General features: G+C 33.2%; 1 protein-coding gene across 3 annotated transcripts in view; it reads right to left on the minus strand.

Moving 5' to 3' along the window:
• Positions 1–22,757, minus strand: part of LOC105229159 (uncharacterized) — a 94,684-nt gene that overhangs the window by 31,694 nt on the left and 40,233 nt on the right. Inside the window, exons 1-2 of one of the 3 annotated variants that reach the window (XM_049451201.1) lie at positions 20,621–21,866; positions 11,421–12,988 (exon numbers count right to left, since the gene is read on the minus strand). In XM_049451201.1, the coding sequence (XP_049307158.1) occupies positions 11,421–12,710 (1,290 nt within the window). In that variant the 5' untranslated portion in view covers positions 12,711–12,988; positions 20,621–21,866. Of the gene's footprint in view, positions 1–11,420; positions 12,989–19,203; positions 21,867–22,757 lie in introns of those variants that run through there. The other 2 variants (XM_049451199.1, XM_049451200.1) reach the window with 2 other exon arrangements.

Raw genomic sequence — 22,757 nt, forward strand, 5'->3', positions numbered from 1 at the left:
GATCTTTATCCTCTTTTTATTTTTTCCAGAACACCATTTGTAAAAAAAGGATCTTTCTACTTTTCGTATTTTCCCCAGAAATACATTTGTAAGAAAGGATAAAGATCCTTTTTTTATTTTCCACATAAAAGATTTAAGGAGTTCAAAAGCTCAAAACGTGCGCTACATCAGCTCGAACCTACCTACCCTACACCTTTGCGCAAATGATTATATTATGATAGCAAATGCCCACATACAGATTTGGCAATGGCAATTACAATACGTTTGACAGTTAGTATTCTATAAATTCTATCCTGTGGAGATGCCCCGTTCATTCAATAAAATAGGACAGATATATGAACTACGCGGAGAGAAATATAGAACCGAGTTTGAGCAATCTTTTAATTCATATTAGTTGATGTTCACAAGTTGTTGTTGAGAGTCGAGTGCTCATGTAGTCGTTGTCTAAGAGGCCTCCTAGCTAAATAAAATTACAAATAACCCCCCAGGCCTCTACACAACGCCACCACTTTCTTTCTGGGTCTCTTACCGCCCCCCCTTGACACCTGCAGCGCCCACAAGAGGGCGTTATCGCCCACTTTGGAAAACACTGTTCTTAGGCAACAATGTAATCTCCGAAGAAATTGTTCAGATCGCCTAACTATAGCAAATAGCTGTCATACAAACCGAATTATCGGGATCAAGGGCTTGTATGGAAAACTTTCGCATTTGACGTGGTATCTTCACGAAATTTGACATGGATTACTGCTTAAGGTAATAATATAATATCCGAAAAAATTGTTCAGATCGGATTACTATAGCATATAGCTTCCATATAAACTAAACTCACTAACTATGCAGTTACTAAAAGAAATGTGCCTGTGAAGGGTATATTAGCTTCGGTGGAGCGGAAGTTAAGGTTTTTTCTTGTTTGAATATGTTTTTAATATTATTTTAGCTGACGTGAACTAAACTACAGCAATAAGACTAAGTTTAATTCTTCCGCAACATATTTATACCCTGAACAGGGTATTTTAAGTTTTTTACGAAACTTGTAACACCCAGAAGGTAGCGTCGGAGAGTTGAGCTGAGCTGAGTCGATTAAGCTATGTCCGTCTCTCCGTCCGTCAGTCTGTATATATACGAACTAGTGATATCTTCACGAAATTTGGCATGGATTACTGCTGAACTGAACACATAGTTACTTAAAGAAATGCACCTGTGAAGGGTATATTAGCTTCGGTGCAGCCGAAATTAACGTTTCTTCTTGTTTTTAATTGATTTTGTTTAAGCTTATTAAAAACTGATATGTAAGTCCCAAACATGATTTTTTAATAAATAAAAATATTTAGCAAAAACCATAATTTGTGGAATTATTGCTACCACTTAAAGGAATTCATATTACATCGCACCATTCTCAAAATCACATTCGGAATAAAAAATATTAAAATTTGAAATTGCTTGTGACTACTAAGGTCAAAGTTGACATAGTTCATACATACATACATATATGACTAAATATGATTTTTAGATCTGAAAACAAAAAAGAAAACGCGCAAGGCTTGAATGATGAAAAATCTCTCTTATCATTAAATTAATAAAATGACTGAGGTCTAACCAAAAATTATCCGTTAACCCATGGTTGGCTATATGTATAAAAATCGTTTCATTGCATTTGAAGTTAAGCAAAGCAATTTATTCACATTGCGTACAAGAACACCGGAAGCTTTATCATGATTGTAAAAAAACAAATCTTAAAAATGAAATTTCTAAAATAATATTTTTTGCGTATAATATTAAATAGTAAAACATTTTGGGTGTATTAGTGTTTTTTAACTAAATAAGCTCAAACTTATGTATGTGTGTATGTATTATATGTACATATATTAAGTTCGGTTTCGTGTCGCCAAGGGTTGTCAAGATTCTATCGCAATAATATGTATTTTTTATATAAAAAGTAGAGCATGCGATTTAAATTTGGAGAAAACTAATTTTGCCTTGCCAACATATTTATACTTCTTTATTCATATTACTTTATTTCAAGATTTCCGTTTCTATTACACATAAAATCATAACCTTTTGTATGTATACTTGCATAAAGAATGCAAATAATCGTAAGTGAGTAAGTAAGCATGTTTAAGTTGTATACACATATGCACATATGTACATATCTATCTCTATGTAATAATTACTGATTATTTGTATTAATCGTTCGTGTGCTCAAGTTTACACACTACTCCGCAGTGTGATGCGAACTAATTTCTGGTTCAAACCTAGAGAAAGGTTATACCAAATTCATACCAGTTCGTCGCATTCCAAGAACTTTTTTCTTTTGATTGCGGCAGTTTAAAGCTATAAAGTAGTTGCAAAATGTGTTTAGCAAGCGCACAGAGGCACTGATTATTCTTAAATATGACTATCAAAGACGATAAAAATCTCACATCCATTTATTTTATGAATATTGATATTCTTCGTAAAAAGTTTGATTAAACTTAGTACACAGTCAAAGATAAAATATATTATCAATTAATACCAAACAGTTACTTCATTGAGCAATTAAAGGAATATACGAATTTTAACCGTTAATGTTTCTCAATTTACACTTGTTTCATTAGTTACTATCTAACGGTTCATCATTTAATTTTGATGTTGGAATTAAATTGTGCTATTGCTTCGAGTGTGATGTAGTGTAGTCTCTTATGATTTCCAAAAGCTCTTTGGAAAAGGACTCCATAGTTATATTGAAAAGATCATCAGCTCTAATCGTCATTATCGCGATAATTGACGTGTCTATTTTTTAGTTTATTAGATTATATACCAATACGATACAATTATTAGCTAACTACTAGATGTCCTTAACCCTGCGAATACTTCAGTAACTATATTTTAATTTCGAAGCCGCGACTGCACTTATTGGTTATAAAAAATCATTATAGTAAAAAACAACAATAATGTAATATGGATATGAAAGTATATCTGCCGCGTAACCATAACTACTTTGTAGAAGCAAGCTGTGGCTTACTGGGTGTTTCCCAACCCTGCGAGTTTGCTATGTGTATATGAACTAGTATTATCATTGTTATTTGTGTTTGTTGTCATTTCCACTGCGTTGGTGGCAATGTTGCCACTTTTGATTGCGCATGTCTACTCACCACTAACTTTACTTATGTCCTTACTTCGATTTCCTTACCACAAATGTCTCTTGTACTTGGGAAAAGGTGGTCCATTTCTGGAGGTTTTCCAGAACAATAGTTCCGTTTTATAGTCTTTTCTATTATTTTTCGTTTTATAAATCTCTTTCTTAGATTTAAAAAAAAAAAACACATTCAAGTACATGTAGAAAAGAATGTCAGTCGTACCTCTGCCGAGCACCTAGGCATAACAATGCCCACATTTTAACAAGTGTTTATATGTATGTATGTATACGAACATGGGGTTACTGAAAATTTGAGGAATCTGGCATATTAGCAAGGAAAGGCAATGTCTACAGAGCCGAGGTTAAATAGTAAAATTTTAAGTGTTGCCTTTAGTGTTTAGACTGGGTGAACTTGTTACCGTTTTTAGTGTTTAGTTGTTATGGTTAGTATAGCAGGCGTGAATTATGAAAAGAAGAATGTTGACAACACACAAACAAATGCTGCCACTTTAATTGTTATTCAAATATTTGTTTCATTTTGTGAGTGTCATTCTCTACAAGACCATATGTACGTATGCATCTGTTTATAAATACTAATAATGTATTTACTTATGTGCATAAATTTATATAGATACATGTCTTTTTTCCTCGTGGGTGTTTAATTTTCGTCTGTGTTTTTGTTGGATATGAATGTGTGTACATATGTACATATATACAAAATCATATACACACACTATGTATGAATACATATAATTGCATTGTGCATGATTATGTAAAAATGACCTCGAACTGTTATAATTGTTACCGCAAAAATATGTGGAAAATATTTGCCTCTTTTGATTTAAATAGTTATTTCGACATACATACATACATATGTATATACTCGTACTATTCTACATGTGGCATATATATACATGTGTATGTATGTATGTACGTATACTGTAAGTGCCAAAGCGCTTTCGTAAATGATAGACATGTACTATATGTATCTAGATTCTAGATTCTAGAAATATGAGAAAATGTATGTACATATGTTTGTGTTGGCCTAGGCGCTGGTAACTAAACTATTTTGTCTGACGAGAATAGGAATGCCATAGTCGGGAGTTGGGCCCAATAATAATGAATTAAAACACATAACACACATGCATACAATTATATGTATGTACATATTATTGTATCGAAATGGAAATTGTAATAAGTACGTACGAATGCATCGAGCATATGGGGTCCATAGTAAACCACTATTTTTAAAATAAAGTCCCACTACTTTACTTCTACATTCTAAATATATCGCTCATTTGCTGCAAGACCGGCATAAGTCAAAAAAATCGATTCGCCAGAAAACGCGTTTAAAGTTTTCAACTTACTACAACCTTACACGGTGACTCCAACCTTACACCTCTTCTCAAGCGGAGCATATAAGAGGTATTCATATGAATTTTTCACTCAACATGAAGTATGATATAACGAACAATTCTGCAGCATTAACTCCAAAATCACGTTTTTTGAATTATGCCGGTCTTGCAGCAAATGAGCGATATGTACATACATACGAGGTGTGTTCAAAAAGTATCGCGAATCGTAACTGACAGTTTTCTTCGATTGCAGGGACGTGGTGCATCATGAGTTCTTGCCACAGGGAAGAACGGTCAATAAGGAATATTACCTGCAATTTATGCGCAATTTGCGCGAAGCAATCCCCCAGAAACGCCCGGATTTGTGGAAGATCAAAAATTGGCTTTTGCACCACAATAACGCCCCTGCTCACACATCATCACACACATGCTTGTGCGCGACTTTTTGGCCAAAAACAACACACTAATGATGCCGCAGCAACCGTATTCCCCAGATCTGGCCCCCTGCACATTTTCTTGTTCCCTAAACTGAAGAGGCCCATGAAAGGACGACGTTACGCTTCTCTTGACGAGATAAAGACGGCATCGAAGGAGGAGCAGAAGAAGATAAAAAAAGTGATTTTTTGAAGTGCTTCGAAGATTGGAAAAACCGTTGGCTCAAGTGTATAATTTCTCATGGGGATTACTTTGAAGGGGACAAAATAGATATTCATGAATAAATAAATAATTTTTGAAAAAACACAAAATTCGCGATACTTTTTGAACACACCTCGTATGTACATATTGATGACCGTCGCTACCTGTTTTAAGTAATTTAATATTACTGTTACTGTAGTACTTTTCAGCTGACATTACTGAATACTAACCGCTGTCGACGATGTCGTAGCGAAAAGCGATAGCGTCTTACAGTTTCACTTATGTAACATATATGTATCTATGTACATACATATGTACTTGTGAAAATATGACGGTGAATTATTGTACTTCTGACACTGAAGCAATTCAAATAGTTCCTGCTGCGCCGATTGATACTTAATTTGCAATCACGTTTATGTTAACATTGGCGTACAATAACCGTCCGGACAGCCAGGAAATTGTGCGATTTGCATTGCTGGCACAAATCCAAATGACTTTTTCAGTTGCCAGTGCACATTGACACATGACATTGGCTATAGATGACACAGTTCGGTTGAATTTGATTTCGTAATTAGTTAAAAAAAATGATTAATTTTTTGAATTCGTACATTATCAGAAATCGTTAAGTGTAATCGGCCGTGTTGTTTGTTTATTATATACATACACATTATGTATGTATATACAGACGTACTCGAAATAATAAGAACAACCAAAGCAAACTTAAAAATCCATGAATACAATTCTTCTAAACGGATTTTATTTAAACTTCTTTTTCGATAAACATTTGTGCTACAGACTCAGCACCACATTAAGGAAAACAAAGTCGTCCATGTGGTCTTCATTGCATATTTTGTATTGACTTTATGATTAGAGGATGCTCTGACATATTGTTTTTCCTTACCACAGTTGAACTAAACAATGTTTGTGTCATCAGTAAAGGGAAGTAAATCCCAAATAAACCGCCTTTTTGAATTTGGTTGGTTTAATTTTCTAACGGGTGATTTCTCAAAGCAACATAAACAGCTCTAAGAAATCTTAACATGCATATGATAATTCAGAAACTCTAACAATGCACATACATATATTTGGAGACAAAAGTTTGAATTATTTTACAAAAAACAAAAAAAATTATTAATGAATTTCACTTTGGTTGTTCTTGTTATTTCGAATACGGATGTATAAATGACCAGGATGACGAAACGTGTTGAATTCCGAATGAATGTCTGTTAGTCCTTCTGTTTGTGCAAGTGATAACTTAAGTAAAAATTAAGATATCTAGATGAAACTTGCTGCTATGTTGTTTGTCATCCAAGCGAAGTTGGGTCATGCATCGAAAACTTATAAACTGCAATAACTAAGACGCAAATTAAAAAACAAAACTGTAATTTAGCAGAAGGCGTCAGATTAAAGAGGAACACTTGTAAGTTGAAAATCTTTGAAAAGTGTGTCGAGCCACGCCACTATCTGGTTTAATATATACATACATATGGATGTACATATATGTATCTCCCAAACTCTTAGCTTCAATAGTACATCACCATATCATTTTGTCATATGACAATGTGAATAAGTTGAAATAACCTCGCCAATTCCATGTCAGTGCGTAAAAAATGGTTCGATTCGGGTCAATTCTTCCTCGATATAAGTTTATAATTGAAATACCTTCGAACTTCCGGCTGTTTATATGTTGCTTTATACCGCATATATCGGCCGAATGTGTGTTATCTTAGTAAAAGTGAATGAGCGTGTTTTTATAATGTTTTTATTGGATTCATTTGTATCTACATACATAGTATGTAATTTGGTGCAGGGAAATGCAATAACAAGTGACATCTGTTGACTGAAATTTTTTTAAAGTGGGCATAGCAATGTAATGTTTAATTTTTTTAAAGCTCGCTTAACAAAATTTGCTAGGAAGAAATCCTTTTTACAACCATGTATGTATACTTTCCATATAACACAACTTTAAATTCCATCCAATAATTTCATTGCCAATAAAGAAATCAAACACCAATGAATACATACTATACATACATATGTACATATATGCCCAGAAATTGTCGAAAAGCGGAGCTAAGTCAATTAAGCCATGTCCGTCTCTCCGTCCTTTTGTCTGTATATATACGAACTAGTCATATCTTCATGAAATTTGGCATGGATTACTGCTTATGGTAATAATATAATCTCCAAAAAAATTGTTCAGATCGGATTACCATTGCTTATAGCTTCCTTGCAAACTGAACACATAGTTACTTAAAGAAATGCACCTGTGAAGGGTATATTAGCTTCGGTGCAGCCGAAGTTAACGTTTTTTCTTGTTTTTAATTGATTTTGTTTAAGCTTATTAAAAACTGATATGTAAGTCCCAAACATGATTTTTTAATAAATAAAAATATTTAGCAAAAACCATAATTTGTGGAATTATTGCTACCACTTAAAGGAATTCATATTACATCGCACCATTCTCAAAATCACATTCGGAATAAAAAATATTAAAATTTGAAATTGCTTGTGACTACTAAGGTCAAAGTTGACATAGTACATACATACATACATATATGACTAAATATGATTTTTAGATCTGAAAACAAAAAAGAAAAAGCGCAAGGCTTGAATGATGAAAAATCTCTCTTATCATTAAAATAATAAAATGACTGAGGTCTAACCAAAAATTATCCGTTAACCCATGGTTGGCTTTATCTATAAAAATGTCAAGAAAAAGTCTTCAAAATGATGCATTTCATAGTTTCATTGCATTTGAAGATAAGCAAAGCAATTTATTCACACTGCGTACAAGAACACCGGAAGCTTTATCATGATTGTAAAAAAACAAATCTTAAAAATGAAATTTCTAAAATAATATTTTTTGCGTATAATATTAAATAGTAAAACATTTTGGGTGTATTAGTGTTTTTTAACTAAATAAGCTCAAACTTATGTATGTGTGTATGTATTATATGTACATATATTAAGTTCGGTTTCGTGTCGCCAAGGGTTGTCAAGATTCTATCGCAATAATATTTTTTATATAAAAAGTAGAGCATACGATTTAAATTTGGAGAAAACAAATTTTGCCTTGCCAACATATTTATGCTTCTTTATTCATATTACTTTATTTCAAGATTTCCGTTTCTTTTACACATAAAATCATAACCTTTTGTATGTATACTTGCATAAAGAATGCAAATAATCGTAAGTGAGTAAGTAAGCATGTTTAAGTTGTATACACATATGTACATACATATATATCTACCTCTATGTAATAATTACTGAATGTTCGTGTGCCCAAGTTTACACACTACTCCGCAGTGTGATGCGAACTAATTTCTGGTTCAAACCTAAAGAAAGGTTATACCAAATTCATACCAGTTCGTCGCAGTCCAAGAACTTTTTTCTTTTGATTGCGGCAGTTTAAAGCTATAAAGTAGTTGCAAAATGTGTTTAGCAAGCGCACAGAGGCACTGATTATTCTTAAATATGACTATCAAAGACGATACAAATCTCACATCCATTTATTTTATGAATATTGATATTCTTCGTAAAAAGTTTGATTAAACTTAGTACACAGTCAAAGATAAAAAATATTATCAATTAATACCAAACAGTTACTTCATTGAACAATTAAAAGAATATTCGAATTTTAACCGTTAATGTCTCTCAATTTACACTAGTTTCATTAGTTACTATCTAACGGTTCATCATTTATTTTTGATGTTGGAATTAAATTGTGCTATTGCTTCCAAAAGTTCTTTGGAAAAGGACTCTATAGTAATATTGAAAAGATCATCAGCTCTGGCCTTATACCGCATATATATATCGGTAGAGATATTGGCGGAAGAAAGCAAGTACAATATTTTCAGAGCAGAGAATAATTTTAAATAAGGAACTGAAAATTTGGTACAAAGGGCACATATAATTTCTATCAATACCATGATTCCTAACATAATGCTAAAATTGTAAAAGAAGGGCTGCTATATCATTACCGCATGGTGATCAAAACTTTATAAACACAATTGAAAATGTCTAGCATAAAATGGAAACTGAAATATGAAAACAGAGCAAAGATGACTTAAAAAAGTCCTTCTGGAAGAATTGGACAAAATAAGCTCGGAATATACGAAAAATAGAGGAGAATCTGTTTCAAAATGTTCAAATTCATCCAAAAAGATGTCCAACAAAATATTACGACTGAATTGTATAGTACTTTATTTAAGAGTTCCTTTGATGAATTTTGCTCCAATTTTATTAAAAGCATATTTTATAAAAAAAATTGAAATAAGTTATTAAAAAAATGTTTGCTTGTATTTGCAATTTAAAACAAGTGAATCTATCAAATTAACCAGAACGGATGCGAACGAACCATGTTGTTCTACACGAACTGTCTCCGTAAACTCCTACACAATATGTGATTGGTAGCACTGGATATACACGACTGCAACGACATCTATTGACAAATACGGGTATATAGTATATAGTATATATTATAACTCTATGTTTATCCACATTAGTTTTAGGTATAATTATAAGGAAATATGAACGTATTTTGATATCGTAAACTCGTATGTATTGTCCACCTGTAAACAAATATATATGTAAATATGTACATACATATAAATGATTATGATTAGGATAGCGAGGCGAATTGCATTCTGAGTGCTTGTGTGTCCATTTGGTAAAACTTAGTATACGAGGCGTGTTCAAAAAGTATCGCGAATTTTGTGTTTTTTCAAAAAAAACACCCTTCAAAATAATCCCCATGAGATATTATACACTTGTGCCAACGGTTTTTCCAATCTTCGAAGCACTTCAAAAATCATTTTTTTTTTTATCTTCTTCAGCTCCTCCTTCGATGCCGTCTTTATCTCGTCAAGAGAAGCGTAACGTCGTCCTTTCATGGGCCTCTTCAGTTTAGGGAACAAGAAAAAGTCACAGGGGCCAGATTTGGGGAATACGGTGGCTGCGGCATCATTAGTGTGTTGTTTTTGGCCAAAAAGTCGCGCACAAGCAACGATGTGTGAGCAGGGGCGTTATCGTGGTGCAATTTTTTTGATAGGTAAAAATCGAAGACGATCCAAAACACGTGCAAGCAAAGCAGCTGTCAACAATTAAATGAACATTCAAAATGGCCGAGCTTGTCGGCATAAGTGAGAGACATGAGTACCAACATAACTCCACAAAAAGTTCGAAATTCGAATATACGTAACCCGCGAAAATTCAAAATTCACGATTCTTTTTTAACACACCTTGTACATGTTCTCTGGCAGCTTAAAGAGGTTGGTCTTGCAGATGGGCGAAGTTTGATCTTTGTCACCACCACAAAATTGCGTTATTAAGCGAAAAACCATAAATGCTAAAATAAACTTCAGGGCTTGATAGGAATTGGTGTAAAAATTGAACAATTTTATTCATATTTGGTAGATAATATTATTCTGATTTTATAACTTCGTTCACTTCTCATATATCGAAGTTTTATATTCCATGTGATTATCTCACTTTCTTCTTCTTTACTTGCGAAGACACCGCTTACGCTTTTGTAGATCAGTTAACAACAGCGCGAGGCTGTTTTTTACTTTTCATTGGGGGATTATTTCACTTTAGAGGGTATGAATCAAGTACCGAAGATGTTATCGCAATAAAACTCTGCGGAAATATGTACATAGTGCCAGAGGATGGATTTTTATTGTAAATCGTTCAACCGTTCAATCTGCGAAATGTTATTTGCACAACTAAATTCCCGCTGTTTGTCAATAGCAGCAGTTAGTAGTGATCGATTTTGATTTATAACTTAGATATTTGAAAAAAAAACTGCTTTCTATATTAGTGATTTTGTCTATGTGTCATATACCCTTGGTTGTGCGAATAAGTCCGAATTTTTGTCGTTTTTTTTGCAAACAAACAAATCCGCTTGTGAAGCATATCAAGAACTCAAAAAACAGCACCTGGAGAAACACAAGAAGAGCTTGATTCATCTTTAGGAATCACACATATTTCACAAGCAAAAATGATTCACAACAAAAAAAGTGATTCTGCTGTATGACAGCGCTCGGCCTCATGTTCCCAAACTAACAGGAAACACTTAAATGAGAAGTCATACCTCATCCGCCATATTCTCCAGATAATGCATCTTCCGATTATTATACATACATACTTATGTATGTATGTCGATCAATATGTAAAATATTTAAACAAAATTAAAAATTAAAAATGTTCGGTTACGCCCGAAATTACCACTTCCTTACTAGCATTTATTTAATATTAGAAGTATAGTTTTGTTTTATAATTGTTTATATGACGAAACTGTTGAAAAAACTCACCTGTAAATCTGGTGCCGTACCAGGTTGTGCTAGGTCACAAGCAGATATCCAGGGATTAAGTCGAGTCAGTGGAGACTCGCTTTCGAATATTGACCAATTTATATTTCGAGTATTGCTCTCATTATCCGTCGCAATGGTGTGACTCAAGCCATTTTCACTAAACTCGGCCGCAAACGAAGTATCGACAATCACCGGTAAATTATTTTGGTTGTTTTCTTTATTTACCACGAAATTTTTTCCGTTTTTATTTAGGTTTGCATTTACATTAGTTTTTTCTTCTTCATTTCTATGTTCTTGTTCATTTTGAAAATTATAGTGATCTTCAGTACCATTTTCACTGCCAGCACTATTCTCATTTTTAAAGTATTTGACGTCCCGCGGTTTTTGTAGTTTCTTTTCAGGAGCATTAGTTAAAAAGCCCTCACTCACACCACTAGTTGTGTCCTCATTTACGACATCATAATCATCAACAATGACATAACCAATTTTGTCATCTGTGAATTTCGTGAGTCGATCAAATGATTCTTCCGATAGAAGATCATCCTCGGCTACCAACGCTAAGATATCATCCTCGTCCAAAGATTGTGATGTATCTGCAGAATTTGTAGGATATCGTAGGGAAATTTTTTCAGTATTTATATTGACGGCGGTATCATCAATTAAAAGACTGGCGCTAGTTTTCGCTTCCACATTTGAGATGATGTCATCAACATCGTATATTCCACTACCGCTACCACTTTCAGAATCTATCACACTTTCCGAGTTACCCACGCTGTCACTTTCCCGATCGCGCCCGCGTTCGACTTCGGTTTCGTGTCTGTTTTCGTTTAGTTTTCTTTTACCTATTTTTAAACTTCGTATTATTCTCGTTTGTCTAGTTGCACGGGAAGACGATTTTAAGCCAGATAGAGTTTCCAACCGAAGATGCTGATCGCTTTGGACTGATCTATCACTTGCCGATGCAAGTGGGAGCAAGTTTATGTGGCTATTGTATATGTAGTTATAATCCTCTTTGCGATTTTCTCCTTCCGAATCTTGTAGAGGATGATTAGATAATGATGGTGAATTAGCTGATGTTAGCACACCGCCTCCACCGAGGAAGGCTGGAAATATCAGAGAAGGTGTCAGAGGTTCAAGATCATTATCGGATGCGGTAGAGGTGAAAAAAGCCGGTGGTGATGATGATGATGTGGCCGATGATGATGATTTGGAACTGGTGCTGGTGCTGCCACGCCGAGCCCCCGAAATAAACGCAAGCGCCATCACGACCAGCCCGGGTCCTGGCCGCATATTGACCTCGGGTTCGGCGGTGCTAGCATGGTGCAGGCCCGCTTGAGACGCGCTTGCGACTCGGATTTAATACAAATAATGACGGGCTCATGGCCCCATCATATTTTCTTTGTGTTATTGGTGATAGTACTCTGGAACAGATGGTTACAACTTCGCCGATTATACGAATATTTTACTCTGCTATATACGCGATATACATACAAACATAAGTATATATGTTAATTGAACTATTCATAAAATTAATATTTATTAATAGCCGTAGTCCAATCGTGTGAGACCTGCAATAAAAAGTAGCTATAAATACAAAAACCATCTAAAAGCTTATTCTATAATAATACTATAATAAAAACTATTAAATCAATTAAAATGCATCAAAAACATGAATGCAAGCAACCCTAATACCATTTTCATAGAAAAATGTTTATTTGGCATTTTGGCTCTTAAAATCAGCTTCCAACCTATGTACATGTTCTATCAAATATTGTTAATTATACCGCAAAGGTCAGGTAATGGAACATAATTAATCTAAACCAGTGGTCGGCAATGTGCAAACTAACTTCACATGTACGCTTATGCTCTATCGTTCAGTCGTTGTCGAGTAGGGATGGCAAACTCGATTCCGATTCTACTCGAGAATCGAGTTTTCTCGTAAAATACTCGAGTTTTCGGAATCGATCTTCAGTAGTCGGAGTCGATTAAGAATCGATTCTTGACATTCGACTTTACTATTAATTAAGTGACCAGTTTCAAGTTATAAGCTTAGTATCCAGCTCTCAAGAAATGTAAAAACTTCATATAAAAAAACGCTTAAGAAACGGTCAAGAAACTTTCCTACGATAAATTTACTGGTAAATGTTCAGGAGAGCGGCTTTTCCGAAAACGTGCACAAATTTTCACGGGAAATGTCTTAAAATACTCGTTTTTAGTTCTACTTTACGAATATGTATATTAGCGCCAGATCACTTAAATATGCTTCTGTTTTTAAGATCTGTCCCGGAAAATGTATGGTTTTCTTAAACTGACAATTAGCTTATTGTTCTTTTACTTATTTTAAATTTATCTAAAAACTTATTTTATTAAACTTCTTTAAACAACTTTAAACAATTATTTAAAAAAAATTTAAATGAAATGTAATGTTCCCTGTACCTTATTTATAAACAAAACAATATAATTGTTTTTAACTATTTTTGTGTTTTATTTAATCGATTTGAATTATTCATTCAATTTATGCCTTGTGATTTAATAAATAAATTTTTGTCCTTTTAATTTAAAATCGATTAGAATCGAAAGAATCGATTTTTGCCCGCGGATAATCGATTCTTAGAATCGAAAAATATAGAAAAATAGTCAGAATCGAGAATCGATTCTGTAACCAATTTTGCCATCCCTATTGTCGAGTCAGCATCGAATTAACATCACGTAAGACTATAGCGCAAAACCAAATATGCCCTGCGAGAAATATTTTATGATTCTAAATGCCTTTGGTGCCATGCAATGCCTTTTATGTTCCAAGTCTTTTAAAGATAATAGGGAATATATCCTTAAAGACTTTTATTAATTTTCATTATACTATTAATTATTTAGATGAAAAAGAACGAAAATGTCTTTATTTTATAATTTTGCTCATAAAATTTGCCTAATTTTAATTCCAATTTCTCACTGGGCAATTTTTTTTAGTGCTCACCAACACAGTAACAGATCCTCTCATGCCGACCACTGATCTAAACCATTAGAACAAAGAAAGAAGTATGTATGTATGGGTGTAGTCGAGCAGTATGTACTCTCTCTATTAGTAGAAAATAAATTTTAGTAATCTCTGTATTATTTAGTAATCTCTATATTATGTAAAGTTTTGAACCAATTGGGCTAATTTTTGGTTTACATTAACTTTTCTACCCTTCACTGACTACCAAAGTCTCAACCTTATTGTTCTAAGTTATACATACATACATATGTATGTATTTTCAGTATTGACCAAATTTCACATGAATTTACTGGTAAATTACACTATACTCACTAAATTACCCTATACAAAACGACCGATATATCGGTTACGAAGTCGAAAGGATCAGCGCGAGCAATGAATAGTGATACAGTCGACGCTCACAAATTAGAAATTCCAGAGATTAGAATCGAGTTTGCAATACATTAAACGTTCTCCTCAAAGCACGTTAGTGATCGCCTATTTTATACTCGTAATTACTATCTTAGCTTTGCAAATTATCGTAATTATCTTTATTTTTGCTGAGAACATATGACCAATCATTACTTTCTCTGTAATAATTGCAATACATTCGAAAGACGATTATTTTTCCAAAAATCACATTTTAACCATTAACCATTCCCCGTATTCACCTGATATGGTACCATGCGACTTCTTCCTTTTCGGAAAAATGCATATGCCCATGAAAGGGAAGCGTTATGCAGATGTAGAGATCATTCAACAGGCTTGCATCGGCACACTGGCGGCCATGCCGGCCAACGAGCTAAAACACTCGTTCGACATGGTTTTGGATTGTGCAAAAAGCTGTATTAAAGCAGAAGGAGACTATTTTGAATAAAATAAATAGATTTTGCTGAAAAAACAATTTGTTCTGTTTTTTTAGTCCTGTTTACTTCAGGAAACATCAGAAATAACATGTGACTTTACCCTTATTGAGTGTGGTAAACTTAAGCTTCTCAAAAATAACTATTTTTTTCGTTTTAGTTTTACTGTGTTATTATTTATTACCCCCAATCAAGATTTATATGATTACAGTATGTTGAACAGAACATAATAGTTTTCTAATAAACATAAAAGTGGGTGTTGCTACGCTCTTTTAAATTCTTTATAATAGTTATCTTTGATTCGCAATTTATCTGCGCGCTTCTGCTCTTTTTTCATAAAAGGCAAATCAAAAGTAGCAAACTTATCGAGTTAACTTCGTGCAATAGAGTATTTATGAGGATACCTCAATAAATTGATATAGCTGCTTTCTTCAATGCTACCAAGTTCTGCTTGGATATTTTCTATTAGTTTTATACCAGTGAATGGTTCAAGTAACAAAAGAAATTAAAAATTTATTTTCTTTTATTTCTAAAATATTAGTTATAGTAGTTTACAGAAAATCAAAAAATGTGTGTACAGCAACGTTTTTTCACGCGAAAAAATTTGATTTTTGAGGTAAGTGCAACATATCTCAATTAGATTAAGCGATAATTGTTCGGTTAGTATTATGTGTTTCGGTACTAAAAATTAGGAAAGGGGCGTCTGTAAAATTGAAAGCTTGAGTAAATATTTAATTATCGTAATAAAACTTTGCACCCAAGAGGGATCGTTGCAGATAGGCTGAAACGGACCTTTCGCCAATCCATTAAATGACGTTAATCGAAAACCTATAAACTACTATAGGGTGAGCCATACAAAATTTTAAATTTCGAAGATAGGGCGTAAAGGATTGAGTGTAGCGTTTGCTGTATGGCACGTAGCGCTGTCCTGCTGGAATCAAATGTTGTCCAAGTCTTCCTCTTCAATTTGCTTGAAGAAAAATTCAGTTAACATTGCGCGATGTCGCTCACATTGATAGTTATGGCGGTTTCTTCTTCATTTTCGAAAAAATGGGCCGATGATTCCACCAGACCAAAATCCGTACCATATAGTGATTCGTGCTGGGTGCATTGGCTTCTCGATGATTACGCGCGGGTTTTCTGTGCCCCAAATGCAACAATTCTGTTTGTTAACGTAACCATCGAGGTGGAAATGGCCTCGTCCGAAAAGATGATTTTTCGGTAAAATTGACCATCCTCGGTCAAACGATCTTCTGCCCAATCTGCGAACTGTAGAATAGTGAATAGCGACTTATTTCGTAAATTTTAGACTTTTTACTGAATATCTGTCACTTTCCGAATGGTATTTGACGTTTCCAATGTCGAAGTATAGATAATTTAAATTTAAAACGTTAGATGGCCCACCCGTTATAATTAAGCACCAAATGACAAAACTGTAGTTTTGCAGAGAAAATAGGTACTTAGGAACATCCGTGAACTGAAAATTTGTAAAAAGTGGATGTACACTCACCGGTTATGATGAAAACTGCTAAAAATTGATAGCTCGATTAATATGGTAAATACGTAAGAAGCAGAAAATTTTACAGTTTGAGGGTTTCAAAGGAAACAGTGTAAAATGGATAATGTGTGAGGCATCGCCTAATTTTAAGTGAAATACCATATCTCTAGAAGTCAGCGACATTGAGTGGGTAACATTATATTTGCGTCCTGATTTACTAGTGTGAAAATGGACTGAATTGGGTTATAACCACGCATACTTCCCATCATTGAATAAACCTACAAGTAACAAATCCTATCATTTTCGCCCATACATATACAGGCGAAAGCTCGTAGAATGACAGAAATTACATTAAGAATGCAATAGAATGAGGGAAGATTCAGAGCAAAAGCCCAGGCAGTTCGTTAGGGTTTCCTAAATATTCTACTACTAAAACGGCCAAATGCCTTAGAAAAGGCACTAGTATGTTGTCATGTTATGCTAACCAATTTATTATCTTGAGTACGTTTTTGTTAAATTTTCAAATATATTTCGATTATTAAAATTCATAAAGATTAAATTTTTTGTAGAGCGTTCAATTCTGTAGAAGAATATGACTTTTTTATTCCTACAAACGAGAAAGTTCCAGAGAAAAAAAAATATTTGTAAAAATTGGCAAAATCCCATGTAATTTCAATGGGAAATGTATCGTGTTTGGGGCAAGGTTTATTATGAAAATTAAGGGCTTTTTATGGTCTGATATTTTTTTCTAGATGGAAAACTAAAAGTTTAAGGGGCGTCTCGTCAAAAATAATCAATTTCGTAAATAACGGACACCCTAATGTACATATTTGATGGTAACTATACACAATAAAGGGTTTCGACAAATGAGCAACTTCTTTGAGAGAAAAGGACGATTGAAAAGTTTCAAATTAATATCTAAACAAGAAAAAACGTTAACTTCGGCTGCACCGAAGCTAATACTATAACCTTCACAGGTGCATTTCTTTTAGTAACTATGTGCTCAGTTTATATGGAAGCTAAGTATATGCTATAGTAATCCGATCCGATTTTTACGGAGTAATCCATGTCAAATTTCGTGAATATACCACGTCAAATGCAAAAGTTGTCCATACAAGAACTTTTTTCCGATCGGCCCTGAAAACTTTAGCCCTTAATATTAACATTAAGAACTGGACCAAGGTCTGTAAAAATTTTCCATAGAAAATACACTACAATCGTGAGTTTTTATCTTTAAATTTCTACAGATCAGAGGTATTTTATGGCATCACATTGACTTTAGACGCATATTTCTCAGAATTGTTCACTCTACAAAAGTGCCCTGTGCAACAAAGTCGTAACTCACACCGGCGAGGTAGTACGGGGCCAAGAATTTCGCATTTTTTTGTATATACATATCTCGTAAACGACAGGAGCTATAAAAAAAACGTACATGAGAACTTTGTAGGAAATTTTATAAAAACGTCCAAAGTCAAAATCGCTATCATTAATACTTCTCGAGATATTCAGCAATTTTTAAGTAAGGCTCTATGTAATTTTTACAGATTTTTTAATACATACCATCTATAAAAATTTTAGAGTATTTCCAAGGAAATTTCGTTATGGGACTGAAAAAAATTAATAGTTCAAAAAAAACACTAACATATAGTACAGTATACTCTCGAAAAGTAAATTCTCAGAAAGTAAATAATCGCGGAAAAGTAAATCACCTTTAAGATTACACATGCACCTCGAAAAAGTAAATTTTTTAATTTACTTTTCAGAGAGTGTGATAAAAAATTCGAAACGAAGCAAGCAGCGTTTTTTACGATGTTGCAAAAACACTTACTTTCTTGTTTATCGTGTCTGTTTAGTAAATAAACTTTGAGATATGTACATATGTAAATGGTCAGAAAATATATTACAAAAGAATATTCAAAATTTTTTCTCTTCATAATAAATACATATGTTTTTCATGTAAATCCATATGTTTTATTGAAGCAAATAAATGAATGAATTTTTTAAGTTTAAAAATGCATTTAATATTATAAAAACAGATAATTTATGTATATTTTGGAAAAGTAAATTTTTCGAAAAAGTAAATTACCCAAAATACCAATCGATTTACTTTTCGAGAGTATACTGTATATACATATACATATATGGATGTAATCAAGTATCAATACGCTATATACATAAATAGTTCTTTATGACTGATTTGTTTACTTGAAAGAACCTACATATGTATGTAAAATAATGTATATAGTAATAAGGATGCATAAAGACGCCTATTAGACTATACAAATTAATCTTTAGGAAAATTGATGGCATTGTGAAGGCTTTGGATATCGTTTTGACTCATTCATATACATATATCCCATTTATAATTAGTAAAACTTACCAAATTTTAGATAAATGATAAAATGTGAACATGTGCATAATGTTGCAAGCTTTTAAAAAAGGTCATACCTCTTTTAGGAGGAAGGCTGTAACCAAAACTGTTATTTTCAACTCCCAGCATATACAGCATAAAATTTTATTTGCGGTTTCAGCAGCGCTCAGCATACCGTTAATCGGCACTTTTATGCAAATATGTAATTAGGTGTATACATATGTGTTAATTGGTGTCGTTACTCGAAATCCAAAATTGTAGGTGCGAAATTTTAAGTGTTGACGATGATATGTTGCATTAACATTGACACTAACAAAAACTGTTAAGAATAATCGATCGATAAGTACCCAAAATTAGAAACTGCAGGCATTTAAGAATGAGTTGTGCTAAACGAGAGACGGAATTGTGTCGGCATATTCCCACAAGCAGTTCGAGCAGTCGTAGTGTGCTCATACTTATGTGTAGTTCTCTTGTAAACGCGATTAACCTTGAAACTACATATTATATTCAACACTGACAAACTTCATTTTTGTTTGAATTTTGTGGAAACTCATTATTTTATTATACTTTGATCACTCGAAAAGCCTAAATCGCACGAAAATGTTAGATGTTCTTTTTCAATTGAAATTTACACATTGATGGGGGCAAATAAACGCTAAATATCTTCTTGGGCTTTTATTTAAAACATTTATAGTTAGTATAGACGAGTGTGGTAGTAACGTTTTCTCTTTGGCACGCGCATTTATCCATTTTTATTTCCAATTGGTTTTAACTATACTTTTGCAAGGGTCGGGAGAGCGTTTTTTTCTCTTCAATTATTGTAGCAAAAACCCGAGAAACTTGGCATAAATTTAACTCACTGAGACTTGATGCACAAGGAAACACAATTATTTTTCTCATCGATACCCGAGTGTTGCCCACATTGCTTTTTCATTTTCGTTACTCAACTCGATTCATCTCAGTTTATTCCAATGCACTTTCCCGCACCACAACTTACCAAATGAAATTTTTGTGATCCAATACCGAAGTGTTCAGCTCATTTTGAAAGGAACTCAATAAAAATGGAGATATGTTCACTTTAAGAACAAGATGTGTAAATCACCAAAGTACTGATGAACCTAACAAAGGCAACTACAACCGACAGATGAAAACGAAAGGTAACTACGAAACTCTGGGTTACACGTATAGCCGAAAGAAGAATACGAAGCGTTTTAGAACCGAAACGAACTGCGAACGAACTTATACGAACAGCGCCTAAATATGAAAATCCGTATATCCACAAAATTTTTATATAATTCAACTTAACTGTCGTTGTAGATATTTTATAGTAAGGGGCCAAATCAGGAAGGATATTGGGGGAAGAAATTATTTATTCTTTTTTTTTACTTTTTATGTGTAGTAGTTTATTATAATAGAATGAATAATTGTAAATTATTTCACATTCAAAGTTCCATGTTTTTTTATTGAGTTTTAAACATTTTTTCTTGAACTCACATTTTGTTAGGCACTCGTAATTTTTTTAAATAATATGCATCCGCACATTCTACGATATGAGGGTCAAATTAAATTTTTAGTTTATATCAATATAATTTTTCCTTTCTCAAAACTCAGACTGCCTCCGAACGTTTTACGTAAGTCCAGGACGGAAATATGACTGCAATACAACTCAAAAAGCGAATAGGAAGTATGAGAGCATCTATGCTTTTACTTGCTATAAATTATATAATGTTTTTTACGTAAATTATTTACACTTTGCCTTTTCATAGCCTCAACATTAGAGATTTAATATAAAAAATATGCCACATTAATTATTTAACTATTGTTATGCCGATTTTTAATTGTAGTAAATTCAAATTTATAGATAGAACATACACGATTATTTAGCGATTGAAAAAATTCCATATTCAATATGCAATATCTATACGCAATGCGATACTTTTGGTCCACTTAACTTTTGCATGCATAGACATTTTTCACACTTGAATTTTCTTTCAATTGTCGTCGTATAAGTCGGTTCTTGTGCAAGAATCAATCGCTTCGTTTCGATTTTTTTGTGCGACTGACTGTGAATGTGAATATTTCGCAGTAAGGCATGGAAAACGGGGAAATATGTAGATCACGGATTAAGTAGTTTTTGACCATTTATTGTTATCTGGAGCATTTTTTAATTACAATTATTTCATTTGATTTGTTTAACGAATGCGCGTTGCAGGATACACCGTACTACCCTGCTTCTTAGCTGATGGCCCCAAATGGCACTGACTGCGCTACAATTGCAGATGGCGCAAAATTGGAAAGGCAAGCACGGATATCAATGGGAAACGAAAGCAGCGATGTATACAAAACTGTGTTTGTGTGTAGCCCTGCTCTCATTTGCTGACAGAGGAGTTGCCAATTTTAATAGAAATCAAAGAGAATAAGAGTGCAGCAAATATACTGAGAATAGCGAAGATGAGCTATGTGCGAGAATACCTGGCCGCCCTTTCTTGCTTTAACCATAGCCCACTTTTTGGCTGAGTTGCGCATAAAAGTTTATCTTCTGCGTACGTTCCACAAAAGCTTTCCACTTTACAAATAATCGGAAGCGTTGGAAAAGGGATGTTAATATGAGCAGTGTTGCCATTAGCAGTAATATAAAACAACATAAAATGTAGTGAAAAATGAAGTGTTACAAAATCAGAGAATGGTTATAAATAAAGAAGGCACAGCTGTTACATGAGGGAACATCGCAAAATATAACTTCGAAAAGAAAAATATTCAAAAAAATATTCGATTTCTAAAATTTAATAGCGGTTTGAGTTCACACATTAGCCCACTCAAGTAAAATGTCCTATGATGCTGCTTTTGGCAAATCCTTCATTGCAACTTAATATCAAATACTTTCCTTAAGTTCAAAACCTATCAAGGATATACTTTTATTCTTCTTTTAATTTTTGTAAACCTTTTTTAGTATATTTATGTAAATGTACTTCAATTCCGTTTATTTATTTTTAATATGGGGTTTTCCATAGAAAGGTCTACCGGGAGCAAAAATTAAAATAGTGATAAACAAATAATTTTTTCTGATATTATATAAAAAAAATATATATATTTTTATAATATAATATGATTTGCAGCTTATCTCAAGTGTTTTTATTAGAAAAATTACCTAAAAGTTGAAATAGCGTAGAAAGTAGCATTTGTGTACCTTTAATGCCTTTTTATTTTTGTATTTTTGATAATACGTAAATTCTTATTATGTTTGCACTAGTCTTATTAAATCTTGCTAGGAACAACAATGAATACAAAAAATTCAACGAGACCAAACGAAGCTCGATAACGGTAAATTTTTATTTTGCTTTCATTGATATTGTTTTGTCGCGTTCTTGTCCGTAAATCATTATTTTTTATCAGTAGTTTGCGATCGATCGTAGCACGTGGCTGCAAATTTATATTTAAATCAATTTTAGTGACCTAAATTAAAAAAAAAAAGTTTCAGTATCTTAGATTCATACAAAATATTTTAATTGGTTTTTGAAGTGTGTCGCGTTCGCTACCGTAAGTATAACTTTTTCGGAAAATATTTTTTTTTGCCTTTTTTAGCATGTATATTTATTTATATAGATGGGTAAAACATGTGGCTTAGCAAGAA

The sequence above is a fragment of the Bactrocera dorsalis genome, chromosome 3 (genome assembly GCF_023373825.1).
Source record: "Bactrocera dorsalis isolate Fly_Bdor chromosome 3, ASM2337382v1, whole genome shotgun sequence".
Lineage (NCBI taxonomy): Eukaryota > Metazoa > Arthropoda > Insecta > Diptera > Tephritidae > Bactrocera > Bactrocera dorsalis.